Source organism: Talpa occidentalis, unplaced genomic scaffold (assembly GCF_014898055.3).
Source record: "Talpa occidentalis isolate TD23 unplaced genomic scaffold, MPIMG_talOcc4v2.1 talOcc4.11, whole genome shotgun sequence".
In the NCBI taxonomy this organism is placed as follows: Eukaryota; Metazoa; Chordata; class Mammalia; order Eulipotyphla; family Talpidae; genus Talpa; species Talpa occidentalis.
Window position 1 is genome coordinate 100,223,077 of NW_023601104.1, and position 15,700 is coordinate 100,238,776.

The 15,700-nt window shown below is 39.6% G+C and overlaps 1 protein-coding gene across 1 annotated transcript in view; it reads left to right on the forward strand.

The window, feature by feature from the left end:
- Positions 1–15,700, forward strand: part of ATXN3 (ataxin 3) — a 34,619-nt gene that overhangs the window by 5,376 nt on the left and 13,543 nt on the right. The window contains 4 exon segments of the mRNA XM_037504031.2: positions 1,283–1,368; positions 1,766–1,832; positions 3,269–3,356; positions 15,429–15,561. Coding sequence (XP_037359928.2) covers positions 1,283–1,368; positions 1,766–1,832; positions 3,269–3,356; positions 15,429–15,561 — 374 coding nt within the window.

Sequence of the window (15,700 nt, forward strand, 5' to 3'; positions counted from 1 at the left end):
GTTTGGTTTTGACTGATCCTTTCTTATGTTTCTCTCCATTCCACATGTAAGTGAGACCACCTGGTGTTTCTTTCTCCTTCTCATGGACTTGCATAATCCTCTCCGATTCCATCCATGTTGTTGCTAATGGGAGGAGTTTATCTTTTTTTTTAAATACATACACACACCCCCCACATTTTTCTGGTCTCCTCCTCTGTCCTTGGATAGACTTGTTTCCATGAGCTATTAGTTGTTGTAATTAGGACTGCAGTGAACATAAACTAAACATATCCCTTTGATTAGTGTTTTTGTATTCTGCAGGTGTATTTCCTAGGAGTGAAATTGCTGAGTCATGTGGTAGAACCATTTTCAGTATTATGAGAAATCTCCATACTGTTTTTCTTAGGGTTTGAGCCAGTTTACATTCCCACCAACAGAGTGTGAGGGTTCCTTTTTTTCCATATCCTCGCCCACCCTTAGTGTTTCTGCAGACCTGACTTGAGGGAATTGTGTCTGGAAATGCTTTTATTTGTATTCTCCTTATACTGTTCTCCTGTACTCTCATGGATTTCATTCACCAGCATTTCTGTCCAGTACCTCGTGGACTAGGCTCGGAGGCTGGGAGGGCCAGCACGTGCCATTTCCAGTTAATACAGTGCTGCCTGGTGCCAGTTAACTTTTGCCCTTTGCATTTACTTTGTCTGTGCTAGTTCCTCGTTAACTTGCTTCTCTGTTGGCTGGCGTGGAGGGTAGAGAATGAATTTTCAGAAATTTCCCATTTTTCCTCAGACAGTTTGAAATGATCAGGTTTATCTTTCTACACATTGCAAATCCATGATAGTAGAAGTTTAAAATCAACAAAAACTTCATTTAGTTCCTCAGAAAGAACTCATTTTACTAGACATATAGTTATCATTATTGCAGACATATCAAGTTGTGAGTTGAATATAACTTTTCTAAAGCAGGACCCATAGCAGCCAGATAATCACTTGTATATAATGGATGAGTTTTATGAATAGCACTTCCTGGATAGAAAGTACATCTGGATTTTTGAGGCTGTCACTAGAAACTGTGTGGTTCTCTTGAACATTCCAGAAACCTGGTGTAGAAACCACTTCTTTAGTGCTATGTTTGTATGTTATTTATGGAGTCAGTGATATAGTTATATATACGCAAACTAGCTTTATGGGCAAATTTATATAAGAAGGTACAACGTGACACAATTAACATAGCTACAATTACTTAAATTTGAAATTGAATGGTTTAGCTCATGAAATATTGCTATTTTTTCTTTTTTAAACAGGTTATAAGCAATGCCTTGAAAGTTTGGGGTTTAGAACTAATCCTATTCAACAGTCCAGAGTATCAGAGGCTCAGGATTGATCCTATGTAAGATTTTATTTTGCTTTTCTTTTTCTGAAGTTGACTTTCAGTTTATAATTTCTTAAAGGAATATATTTTGAATGTTTTTATTTTCATGTTCCCTGTTTTATTCCCTGAAATTTTTCTATTCCTTTGGTAATGTTCATGAATATTTGCCCTCTGGGTATTCCTGACACCTCAGTGTCTGGCAGAGGTGATCCTTGACTAATGTGTGGTAGTTCATTTTTGCACAGTATTGCTAATCAGAGAGATTGTTTTTGTAATTTTTTAAAAATCAGTGATATTTTGCATAGTAAACTTACTCCTAAATTATCATAAATTTTGCATAGTACTTGCAGGTAGGCAAACCAAATGAACGTGACTCTGATATTCAACTTAATATTTTGTATGTTTTTTTTTCTAGAAATGAAAGGTCATTTATATGCAATTATAAAGAACACTGGTTTACAGTTAGAAAATTAGGAAAACAGGTAATCTTTCTCCTCCTTGCCTTTTTTGTTATTCTGCTTTCCATTTGCAACTGAGATGTAAGGAACTGGTGCCTCGAAGAGAAAGAAACCACGTACAGTAATCTGTGTATGTACAGGCTATCAGTCTTGACAGAGAGAAATTTACTATTTCAAAAGAGTATCAGTTTCTCGTAAGGATTAATTTGTGACAACCATATACAATTTAACTATATAGTAAGAAAATTCTATAATGCAAATATGATTTAAGTGGATTATTATGTAATAAGCTGTTGGCTGTTAAATTTGTACATTTGTGTTCATCACAGTAGGGTCACAGGGCCTGAAACGATATCCAGCACGAATAAAGGTTTTCACCTGTGTTTGCTTTAACATAAGATTATTCACATTCCGGATGCGATGTTAATACATGTATCTACATGAAATCATTTCTGTGTTATTTATTTGAGTTTTAAAAGGACAGGTTTATTGGGAAAAGGAGAAAAAGAGAGGCACTTGCCTAGTCTCAGGCGGGCAGGGGAGATGCCTCATTTCCGTTTGTTTGTTTGTTTGTTTGTTTGTTTTTAAAGAACATGTAGTGTGTCTTGAGCAAGTCATTTTTAAGATCAAGAAATGTACATAAAATGTTATTTTTAAAAATAATTACCAGTGATCTTTGTATACACTATTTTTGAAGCAATCTTTTAAAAGTCCTTTTTATTAGAAGTTTAATATTTAAAAAAGGATTTTTGAAAATGGCCTAATGTAGGGCCTCCTTGGTGGCCTAGGGGTTAAGTCTCAGTGTTATCACAGATGACTACAGCCTGAGTTCAGTCATCTGCCAGGGAGCTAACCATGGTGCAGCAGACCTCTGCTGTCTCTCCCACTGCTCCCCTCAGCAGTGTATTTCAGTAAATCCAACTGCTGTGCTTCCCTCTCTGTCTCTGGTGACTCCTCTCACCCCCCACACCTCTGGCCTACACCCCAGTTCTTATACACTAAAATAAAATAATCTTTTAATAAATTAAAAAGCACTTAACATTAGTAAATCTGTAACGTTCTATTTCAGTTCTTAAAATCACATTAAGTTAAAAATCTGAGTTTTTAGTGTTTAGATAATGTTACTGAGTTTAGATGATTTACTTTTTTTTTTTAAAGATTTTATTTATTTTTGCATAGAAGAACTGGGGTGTAGACCAGAGGTGTAAGGAGTGAGAGGATTCACCAGAGAACAGGCAGATCTACTGAAATATACTGCTGAGGGGAGCAGCAGGCTAGACAGGGGAGATATGTGGGTTGACTCTCTGGCCAGGGATCGAATTCAGGCTGTGGTGGCAGTAGTGTTGAGACTTAATCCCTTGGCCAACCAGGAGGCCTAGAGTTACATTTATTCTTAATGTGCAAAACTTCATTACTTACAATGTACACTAACTTATATACTGGCAATTTTTTTTTTTCAGTGGTTCAACTTGAATTCTCTCTTGACGGGTCCAGAATTAATATCAGATACATATCTTGCACTTTTCTTGGCTCAATTACAGCAGGAAGGTAAATAAAGACTAAAAATTTTGTGATGTTACCTTTCGAAGTAGTTTATAAAACTACCTTAGGGGGGCCTCCCTGGTGGCTCAGGGGTTAAAGACACAATGCTGTTAAGTTATGGACAGCCACTGCAACATGAGCTCTATCCCAACCAGGGAGCTGACCCACATGGCACAGCCAACCTCACCTGTCTTGCCTGCTGCTCCCCTCAGCAGTGTGTTTCAGTAGATCTGCCTGTTCTGCTCCCCACTCTGTCTCTGGTGAATCCTCTCACCTCCCACATCTCTGGACTACACTATAGTTCTTGTATGCATAAATAAATAAATCTTTAAAAAAAAAAAACTTTCTTAGGTGTGAGTGTAACGGTACTGTTTTCATGAAAACATTTTTTTTTCTTTTCTGTATTACTCCTGTCATTAGCAAAATAATAATTATTTTCATTGATTAAAAAGAGAAAAGCCTTTTAACTCTAGGAAATTCCAGTTGTCTTCCATTTTTATTTTCTACTCCATTTTATTTTCTCTAGAATAGTCTTGTGTGTGTTGTCTCTTCTTCATGAACTCATTATAGTCACATTTTCATAACCACACGTTTTCAGTATGTCACTGAAAAACCCTCAGTGTCACCAATATCATCCTTACTTGCCAATGTCTGTATTTGGTTCTCAGCCTCATCTGAGGTTATAGTTGATTATACCCTCCTTTAGACAGAGCAAGCTAAAATCTTTGTTGTTGAAAATTTCAAACCAGTAGAAAAAGAAAATGTGATGAATTCTCTTGTGCATTTCATTTAAAATCTTTAAAACTGAGGACACTTACAACTACTATACTCACAGCTAAAAAGTTGCATCACAGTGCATTAGTAATCGGAAACACTGCTCACTGTTCAGACCTCCAGTCTCCTTGGTTGTCTTTAAGTTTTTTACATTTTAATCTGGGTTAAAATAAGGTGTGTTGATTACATTTCTTAAGTCTAGCAGTAGGTTTCCTTCTTCATTCCTCCCCCCCTTTTTTTTTTTTTAAAGAAAATTGGTCATTTTTTCTGTTTCCCACAGTCGGGATTTTGCTGACTGCATTCCTGTTTTCCTCTGAGCGCCCAATCCCCAGTGTACGACTTCTTAGAGGAGCGGTTTCTAGATCAGACCAGTGAATTCTTTTCACAGCTGTTTTATTACTTGATGTCTCGTCTCTTTTTGTGATTTGAATAGCTTTAGGTGATCGAGCCTGTGATTTATTATTTCATTAAGGGTTGCAGATGATGATGTTTAGAGTCCTGTCATTCCTTCATGTATTAGCTGGAACACTTAACTTTTCCTCATTAATTACTTGGTGGTTCTGAAGTATAGTTCATGTGGGAAAGGCAGGATAAATATTTCATTTTATCAGTTTTTTTTTTTTTTTTTATAGAGGCATGCTTTATTTGTTTGCTGGTTTGTTTGTCTTGTTTTTGTTTATACATGCACTGGGTACAGTCAGAAGCGCGGGAGGGTGAGAGAATTCACCAGAGCCAGAGCGGGGAGCAGAGCAGGCAGAAGGACTGAAGTACACTGCTGAGGGGAGCAGCGGGCGGCAGGCGAGGTCTGCACACCATGTGGGACCCTCCTCCGGTGGCCGGGGAGCAGCCGGGGATCGAACCGGCGCTGCAGAGGCCGCGCGCAGCTTCGCAACCCAGCGCTCAACCGCTGCGCCACCGGGGAGGCCCATTTTATCAGTTTTTAAAATGAATTGGTTTCAGTGTTCTGTCTCTGAAGGTAATCCTTTTTTTTTTTTATAATAAATTTTATTTTTATATTCCCCATACAAATGCAACCCCCCCCCATTCTGATCCCAATCCCCCCCTCCCGACCCCCACCCCCCAAAAAGTGTCTCTGGTTCATAGTTTTTTGTTGATTTTGATTTTCACTTTCTTATAGTTATTCATTTTCCTGGTCCCTTATTTAAGTTTTCTAGATTCCTGCTATGAGTGAGACCATCCGGTATTTTTCTTTTTCTTTTTGGCTTATTTTACAGAGCATGATCCCTTCCAGTGCCATCCATGTTGCTGCAAATTGCATGTGTTTATCTTTTTTGAATGCTGAGTAATATTCCATGGTATATATGTACCACATCTTCTTGATCCAGTCATCTATTTTTGGGCATTTGGGCTGTTTCCAAAGCTTAGCTATTGTAAACAGTGCTGCTATAAACATAGGGGTGCAGGTGCTCTTTGGAATTGATGTTTCTGTGTCCTTTGGGTAAATACCTAGGAGTGGAATTGCTGGATCCTATGGAAGCTTTATGTTTAGTAGGTCAAGAAATCTCCACACAGCTCTCCATAGTGGTTGGACCAGTTTGCACTCCCACCAACAGTGCAGGAGAGTTCCTTTTTCTCCACAACCTCGCCAACATTTGTTGTTGCTAGTTTTTTTAATATGTGCCATTCTCACTGGTGTAAGATGGTATCTCATGGTAGTTTTGATTTGCATTTCCCTGATTGCAAGTGATGTTGAACATTTTTTCATATGCCTGTTGGCCATTTGTATTTCCTCTTCGGAGAAGTTTCTTTTTAGCTCTTCTGCTCATTTTTTGACTGGATTATTTTCTTTGTTTTTGTGAGTCTCATCAGCTTTTTGTAGATTTTTGTAATCAGTCCTTTATCATTAGTGTTGTGTGCAAAAATGTTCTCCCAGTTGGTGGGGTTTCTCTTTGTTTTGGTTATTGTCTCCTTTGCTGTGCAGAAGCTCTTTAATTTGATGTAGTCCCAGCTGTTTATCTTTGCCTTCACTATCACTACTTTGGGTGATGTGTCTGTAAAGATGTCTTTGATGTGCAAATCACGTAGTGTTTTGCCTATATTTCCTTCTATATATTTTATGGTTTCAGGTCTTATGTCTAGTTCTTTAATCCATTTTGAGTTGATTTTTGTGTATGGTGTGAGGTAGTGGTCAAGCGTCATTCTTTTGCATGTAGCGACCCAGTTTTCCCAGCACCATTTATTGAACAAACTTTCTTTGCTCCAATGCATAGTCTTTGCTCCTTTGTCAAAGATTAGTTGACCATAAATCTGTGGGTTCATTTCTGGATTTTCTATTCGATTCCATTGGTCTGTGTGTCTATTCTTGTTCCAATACCATGCAGTTTTGATGATTATGGCTTTGTAGTATAGTTTGAAGTCTGGGAGTGTGATGCCTCCATTCCCTTCTTTCTTTTTCAGGAGAGCTTTGGCATTTTGGGTTTTTTTGTGATTCCATATGAATTTCATCAATAATTGTTCTATTTCTTTGAAGAATGACATTGAAATTTTGATTGGAATAGCATTGAATCTGTATATTGCTTTTGGTAGGATGGCCATTTTAATAACGTTTATTCTTCCAATCCATGAGCAGGGGATGTCTTTCCATTTCTTTGTGTCTTCTTCTATTTCTTTTAACAGTGTTTTATAGTTTTCTTTGTATAGATACTTTACCTCTTTTGTTAGATTTATTCCCAAATATTTGATTTTTTTTGTTTCAGTAATAAAAGAGATGGTTTTTTTGATTTCTTCTTCTTCAGATTTATTGTTTGTGTATAGGAAGGCTACTGACTTTTGCGTGTTGATTTTGTGTCCTGCCACTTTACTGAACTGATTGATGAGTTGAATTAGTTTTTCTGTGGAGTTTTTGGGGTTCTCTATGTATACTATCATATCATCTGCAAATAGTGATAGTTTGACTTCTTTTCCTATTTGGATTCCTTCGATGTCTTTCTCTTGTCTTATTGCTCTGGCTAGGACTTCCAGTATTATATTGAAAAGCAGTGGTGAGAGTGGGCATCCTTGTCTTGTTCCAGATCTTAATGGAGTTGCTTTCAGCTTTTCACCATTGAGAATGATACTGGCTGTTGGCTTGTCATAGATGGCCTTTATGATGTTGAGGTATGTTCCTTGTATCCCAAGAATTTCAAGGGCTTTTATCATGAATGGGTGTTGCACTTTGTCGAAAGCTTTCTCAGCATCTATTGATATTATCATATGATTTTTATATTTCTTTTTGTTGATGTGTTGGATAACATAGATTTTCGGATGTTAAACCATCCTTGTGTCCCTGGAATGAATCCTACTTGGTCGTAGTTAATTATCTTATGGATACATTGTTGGATTCTGATACCTAAAATTTTGTTGAGGATTTTTGCATCAGTGTTCATTAGGGAGATTGGCCTGTAGTTTTCCTTTTTTGTGTTGTCCTTATTCGGTTTTGGTATTAGTGTAATGTTGGCTTCATAGAAAGTGTTTGGTATTGTCTCTTCCTTCTCAATTTTTTGGAAGAGTTTGTGAAGGATAGGCACCAATTCATCTCTGAATGTTTGGTAGAATTCGTTTGTAAATCCATCAGGTCCTGGGCTTTTGTTTTTGGGGAGGTTTTTGATTACCATTTCAATTTCGCTGCTTGTAATTGGTCTGTTTAGGTGTTCTATTTCTTCTTTATCTAGCTTTGGGTGATTGTAGAGTTGTAGGAATTTGTCCATCTCCTCTAGATTGTTGAACTTGTTTCCATACAACTCTTCATAGTAGTTACTGATTATTCTTTTTATTTCTGCTGTGTCCGTTGTGATTTCTCCTCTTTCATTTCTGATCCTGTTTATTTGTGCTTTCTCCCTTTTTTCCTTTGTGAGCCTGGCTAGGGGTTTGTCTATTTTATTGATTTTTTCGAAGAACCAGCTCTTGGTTTCATTAATCTTTCGGATTGTTTTTTTAGTTTCAATTTCATTTATTTCTGCTTTGGTTTTTATTATTTCTTTTCTTCTACTGGTTTTGGGGTTTTATTGTTGTTCTTTTTCTAGATCTTTGAGCTTCGAGATTAGGTTGTTTCTTTGAGTTCTTTCTTGTTTCTTGATGTGAGCTTCTATTGCTATATATTTTCCTCTTATTACTGCTTTTGCTGCGTCCCATACATTTAGGATATTGGTGTCCTCCTTGTCATTCAATTCAAAGAATTTTTAAATTTCTTCTTTGATCTCCTCATTAGTCCAATGGTCTTCCAGTAGTGTGGTTTTTAGTCTCCATGAGGTAGGAAAGTTCCTTGCCTTCTTTTTATGGTTTATTTCTAGCTTGATGCCTTCATGGTCAGAAGAGATGGTTGGTATGATTTCAATCTTGGTGTATCTGTTGATGTTTGTCTTGTGCCCCAGTATGTTATTGATCCTGGAGAATGATCCGTGTGCGCTTGAGAAAAATGTGTACTCCGTTTTTTGGGGGTTTAGTGTTCTATAGATGTCTGTTAAGCCCAAATGCTCTAGGTCCTTATTTAGAGCTTTAGTTTCTTTACTTATTTTTTGTCTTGTTGATCTATCCATTGTTGATAGTGGTGTGTTGAAGTCTCCCACTACATATGTGTTTTCTCTGATGTCTGTTTTCAGAGATGACAACAGTTGTCTGATATATTTTGGTGCTCCTTCGTTTGGTGAGTATATGTTAATTAGTGTTATTTCTTCTTGAAGTATTGTCCCTTTGATCATAATGTAGTGACCGTTGGGATCCCTTTTTATTTTTTTGAGTTTGAAATCTGTTTTATCTGATATAAGTATAGCTGTTCCTGCTTTCTTTTTTGGTCCATTTGCTTGTAGGATTGTTTTCCATCCTTTAACTTTGAGTCTATTTTTATCTTTTGTAGCTAAATGTGTTTCCTGGAGACAGCAAAAGGTTGGGTTTTGTTTCTTAATCCAGGCTGCAACTCTGTGTCTTTTTATTGAAGAGTTTAGTCCATTTACATTTAGGGTTAATATTGATATGTTAGCATCTGTATTTCCCATTGTGTTTGTCTTTCCTTTGATTTTATTTATTCGTTTAATATCTTTTTTTTTTCCTTGCCTTCTTTCGTTGTTATTCGTCCCTCTGAGGTTCTGGCTTTAGGATTCCTTGTAGTATTTTTTGGAGTGGGGGTTTATTGGTAATGAAGTTCCATAGTTTCTGTTTGTCTGGGAAGGTCCTTATTCTTTCTTCATAGAGGAAGGAAAGCTTTGCGGGATAGAGTATTCTTGGTTGACATCTGTTTTCTTGGAGTCTGTTGACTATGTCCTTCCACTCTCTTCTTGCCCGTAGTGTTTCTTCAGAGAAGTCTGATGTCAGCCTGATTGGTTTTCCTTTGAATGTTATTTGTTTCTTCCCTCTTGTCAGCTTCATTATTTTTTCCTTGTCCTGGATTCTTGGGAGCTTCACTATTATGTGTCTTGCTGTATTTTTCCTTTCGTCATGGAAGTTTGGCGTTCTTCTTGCTTCTTGTATATCAATTTTCAGCTCCTTCTTCACATTTGGGAAGTTCTCTTCAATTATCTCCTGGAATATTTTCTCTGTTCCTACATCTCTCTCCTCTCCTTCTGGTATTCCTATAATTCTTATATTTCCTTTCCTCATGGTGTCTGATAGTTCCCGAAGTCTTTCTTCGTTCTTTTTCCTTCGTACTTCTCTTTCCTTTTCTGTTTTGGTTGTTTTTATTTCTGAGTCTTCAAGAGAACTTATTCGTTCTTCCATTTCATCTATTCTGCTTTCATTGCTTTTCCCAGAATTCTTTAGTTCTTCCATTAATTCTTTGATCTCCTGCATTTCTTTTACTTCCCTCTTTAGGGACTCAATTTCGTTCTTCTGATCGTTGATTATTTTTCCCTTATCATTGTTTTCCTTTATGAGTTCTGTCATTTTTTTAATCATGGCAATTTTTTTTTTTTAACTTTTTTTTTTTTTTAAAGATTTATTGATTTATTTATTTATACAAGCACTGCTGGGTACAGTCAGAAGCGCGGGAGGGTGAGAGAATTCACCAGAGCCAGAGCTGGGAGCAGAGCAGGCAGAAGGATCGAAGTACACTGCTGAGGGGAGCAGCGGGCGGCAGGAGAGGTCTGCGCGAATCATGGCAATTTTAAATTCTCTTTCTGGAAGGCTCAGAAGTTCTTCCAAGTTACTGTCGTTGCAATCTGGGGGCTGGTTTTCTTTTTGTGGTGTGCTTCTTCCCTGAGGAGTTGCTATGTTGCGTGTGGTTCTTCTACTCCCTACTGTCTGTTTTCTAATTTGCCGTATGCGTTGGGACACTGTGTTGCTGGGACTGGCCGGCATCTTGGGTGAGCTTCTCTGCTCCCCTCTGGCTCCTCCGGGAGCCATCTGTCAGTTTCAAGCAGTCTTTACTGAAGAAAGGTCCCTGTTCTAAAATGCCGATGTGGGGACACACTCCCCTGTGCGCCTGGTCTGCCCCGGCAGTGGGTTCCCTCTCCCCCTCTGGGCTTGGACTGCAGGCCAGAGGTGTTCTGGTGTGGGCGAACTTCCCCGGCTCACCTCTGGCTCCTGAGGGAGCCTTCTGCAGGCAGTCTTTACTGAAGAAATGTCCCTGTTCTAAAATGGCGATGCGGGACACACTCCCTGCATGTCCAGTCTCAGGCACACTCTTCTGCGTGCCTGGTCTGCCCCGGCTTTGGGTACTCGCTCCCCCTGTGGGCTCAGACTACTGGTCGGCAGGGGCCCGGCGTGGGCTAACTCCCCAGCTGGCCACTGGCTCCTCCAGGAGCCTCTGCTGGTTTCGAGTCACTAGGTGGCGCCAGAGATCTCTCCTAGAGCCCTTGGGGAGCTGTTTTTTTTCACCCCGTGGGACAGGAAATAGAGCGGGAATGGTAGGGTAAACCTCAACAGCTTTGGGGTGCTGTGTCTGCCTTGTGCCCCACCATTGTGAAGAACCCACGCCCCGAATTTTGTGCTCCGGATCTCAGTTCCAAAGCCCTCAGGTCCAGGACGCGGGCTGTAGCCCAGTTCAGTGTCCACAGAATGGCGTCTTTTGCACCCCGCTCCCGTGCCTTGGTGCCTGGTTCCCGGATACTCAGTGAGGGACTTTCACCTCAGTGAGGGTCTTCGCGCGCATCTCCCCGCACGCCTAGGTCGCAGGCGCGGGGACCTGGGCAGCCGCGATCCCAATCCAAGTTTGCTTTTCAACTGCGCTGCTTTTCCGCGCTGTCCCGATCCCGATCCGCATTTGCTTTTCCAGCGCACCGCTTTTCCGCGCAAGCTTACCGGGGCAGCCTGGGGCTGTGTGCTGGTCCTGGCCTCCTCCTGGGTGGGGGGGGTCTCTGTTTAATGGCACCCGAAGCTCACCTCCGCGCAAATCCTGCAGGGTTCTCCGCAGCTCCCGTTCCCGGGGTGTGGTGGCTGCAATAGTTCCTTTCCACTCCCAGTCCCGCTTGCTGCGTAGTTTGTTCTTGTTGGTCGTTTTGGTTTGTTGTTTTCCTCCTCTCTGCGGGTCGGAGAGTGCCGCCTCTGTGGGTGGGGGAGGGGAGCAGGGTTCTGCGCTTCCCTCCCTTCTAGTCCTCTTTTATGGCCACTTTCTTCTTCGGGTAGTTTGCTGGAGTCACCCGTTTATCTTCCGTGTCCCAGTTCTCACTGGGACCTGCCGCTTTTCCTCCCTATTAACTTTTTTTAATGGGAGATCTTACTCGCAGCGTCTCCTCGCCGCCATGTTGCTCCGCCCTCCCGGTAATCCTTTTTTTTTACTCAAATGTCGTAAAGTAATCCATTAAAATACACTTTATATTGTTTCAATTCATTATAATTATTACTCCTATTGATTGTCAGAATTGTACCAGTGAGGACCAGTCACCAACTTTTTGAAATTAACCCCACATTTCTGAAATTTCCACTGTGTAACAGAAGATTCTGGGCTTACCTTGTCTATGTCCTGCCCCTTTACTACTGTCATGCAGAGCTTGATCATTGGCCTGTGTTCTGAGAATTGTGTCATTAGGTAATTTCCTTCTGACGACATCGCCTACACCACACCTAGGTGGACAACCCACAGGGACCACCCTGGTATGTGTGGTGTGTCACTGGCTGAAACATTGAATAACACATGACTAAAAGGTGTTTTGAGGTCACAGTCTGGACTGCTCATTGCTACTGGGCTGATTATTGTGTAGTTCTTCCAATTCCTATGGAGGATTGTATGGCTTTTGCCATACTTAGGGTAAAAAAGAGTAAAAGGATACTTGTGCGCCTACAACACTATAACCTTCCTTGAAAGACTCTTCATTCTTGCCTTCCAGCCCACGGTGCTCTGGTTTTCTCGGATCCCATTGCTTGTTCTGATTCCTTTTGTGAAAATAACTCTTTCCAAAGTGAAGTAACACAGAGTCCAATCCTTGGACAACCTCCTGATGATGTGTTGTCAAGAGTTTGAAATAATCATTTCCAAATAAGATAGATATGCCAGCAAGTCCCAAACACTTGTCTTCCACCTAGACATGTGCTTAACACCAAACCCCTGGCTTTGCTATCTCCACTTTGAAGTCCAGAAAGCTCTTCAAAGTGAACACATCAGCAAAGAAGAGATTGTCTCCCCATGCATGCTGTCCCTTAAGTTTTCCATTAAGAACCGCTCTTCCTGCACTCTGGTTCCTGTATATTACACTAATTATGCAGCTTCGTGGACTTTTTTTAAAAATGTGATGCACATGATGGCTTCCCAGCACGCTTAGAATGAAATCCAAAATCTTGAGTAAAACCTAAGATATTTGCTGTACCATGTGAACAGGACAGCATTTCTGCCCTTCATGATGCCAGCTGACATTTACTCTAGAATCCAGGGGTAATTGTGCTGGCATAAAACTTGTTAAACCATCTGAACTTTGAGCATACTTGTCCTTGCAAAAAAAAAAACAAACATTTTCACGTGTATTATGATTTACTGTTTTGATTAGCTGTTAATTGCCCTTTGTGTGGTCTGTCCATCCTCCAGCAGAAGGGGTGAAATGCAGCCATTTGCAACTAAATGGAGGCAGTTCAAGAGAATGTGCAGTAAAGCAAGTCAGAAGGACAAAAACACATGCTGTGTGTTTACATAGCAGACAGTTCTATAATGTGAAATGATTTCCAAAATCAGTGGGCTCAGTAAACATCCTGAGGGCTCTACAGTTTAAGAGGGGGAGGAAAGAGAATAAGGGGGTGTATGGGCTAATGGTGGGGAAAATTTTTTTAAATAAATGGGAGACTCCCTCTCTTTGGGGGAAAAAAAAAAACATTTAAGTTTCGCAACAACCCCATGAGATAGATACAGTTTTTACCCACAGGTTGCAGGGGAGGACACTGAGACACAAGAGACAAATAGTAGAGCCACAAAATGAAGGAAAAAAAAAAGTGGTGGTGGTTATTTAAAGATACCTTAGATGACCAAACTCCTTTTTGTTTTTATTGAATGAAGAGAAAAAATGTGGGAGAATCAGAAGTGAGATATCCCGTTCTAGTTGATGACAATACTAGAAGGCTAGCTGATATTTAGCGAGTACTTAGCATGCAAGTGACTGAGCCAGAATTCAAACTTCAGGACTATCTGGCTTCAAAGTCCGTATGTAAAACCACTATACTGTTCTAACCACTATACTGTTCTAACCGCTAAGATAAAAAAAAAAATCACACAATTTTGTCTTTGAATCATAATAATAGCTAAACAGTTGTAGAGTCAAACAGTGACTGAGACAGAGAAAGACTGTAAGACAGAAACTAAAGGGGAAGTTAAACAGTGATTTCTATGATACACCAAAGCTGTGAAAAACTCTGGTAAGAATCTGATTCAAAATAAGATTGACACTAGAAAAGGTATATTAATTAAATATGGAGAAAACTGCTTGTCACTCACTTTTTTTTTTTTTTGCTTCCCATAATAAATTTTGTTTGTTTATTGAGGTCATTCATTTCTAACCTTACATAAACTTCAAATGTACAACTTTCTGTTTCAACACCTGTATAAATCATGTTATAATTATCATCAAAGGTCTGGCTTATGACAATGATAAGTTTTAAAGACCCACACATACATAGAATTAAGAGAGGGTTCTGGTATTTTGTAAAGATATAATTTGACAACCTCTTCTAAGAAGCATTGACAGGTTTGCATTTATTTTTTTTAATTTTTTTATTTAAATTTTATATTCCCCATACAATTACAACCCCCTTATTTTGACCCCAATCCCTCCTTTCCCCGCTCCCCACCCCCCATAGAGTGTCACTCACTTTTTTATTTTGTTTTTTCATCGAGGGTGACTAACTTTTTAGAGACCATACTTAAAATAGTGTTAAGCTCAGAGGATGAATGTTTTTCGGTTAATAATAGCAAATAGAGTGACCTAACAACAGGGAGCTCAGATGCTGGAAACAATTGTCTGGGTGTTAGTCCCCGTTCTTCTTCATAATAACTATAAGAGCTTGTGGGTGAGGTGAAAACTTTCCTCCGCCCTCTTAGCTTCAATCCTAGAATCCCACAACTTACTAGAAATTCACAGAGGTAGTTAGAATTTGGGGTTATTAAGAAAAGGTAGTCTTTAATGCTCACAAAGGATATCCAGTAACAAGCACAGATTTTAAGAAAAACTTAAGGTAGAAACATGTAAATTGATTAAAATGACTTAGATACAGGCCACCCTTCCTCAGTTTGTATGGCATATTGATCAGGTAAAGCCTTGGCTTTCTAGAATTATATTCATAAAAACTAGACCAGGCCAATGTCATTCTTTCAAAACACAAACCACATTTTCTATATTTTGACTTCCCAGTAAGGTGTGTATTATGTTAGCTACTTCCACAGATAATTCATTATGCACAAAGTATTGCATTTATTATCTGTATCCTCATAACAGTTCTCTGAGGAAGGTACCAGTACCCCCTGTTTGATCATTGGAGACACCGGAGTGACTTACCAGAGCCCACGCAGCTCGGGAGCAGAGGGGCTGGGATTAAAGCCCAGATAGTCGGGTCCACTCCTTGCTCCTGCCCACTCCTTTAGCTGCCTCTCTCGTATCACTCAGTGATTGCCTGCTTGGCCAAATGCTGTTTTAGTAGGGCCCTTTACAAATGTTACTTCATTTGTTGCTCATTGTTCTCTAGGAGATGGTCATTTTATAGTTGAAGAAAATGAGGCTCAGAGACTAAGTCGTTTGTCCTGCCAGTAAGGGTAAAAATAGTTACTTAAGCCCTGGTCTTTCTGATGCCTCAGCTTTTTTTCCCCTCCCATTTGTGCTGTGCCGCCTCTCTCTCTTATATCTATAAACTGATTTTTGAATCTCGACCTAGTTGTTTTAGTTTATTTTTACCTTTTTTTAGGTTATTCTATATTTGTTGTTAAGGGTGATCTGCCAGATTGTGAAGCTGACCAACTCCTGCAGATGATCAGGGTCCAACAGATGCATCGACCAAAACTTATTGGAGAAGAATTAGCACAATTGAAAGAACAGAGGTAAAATTAAACCTGCACTATGGAATATATGAATTGTTTTCACGCTTGCGTCGAATGTGTGGTCCTTTTATTGTTGGGGACTGTTTTTAGACCTGTATATTTCAAGTCAAGCTTATTAGTTCAAACTAGAATTTACTCT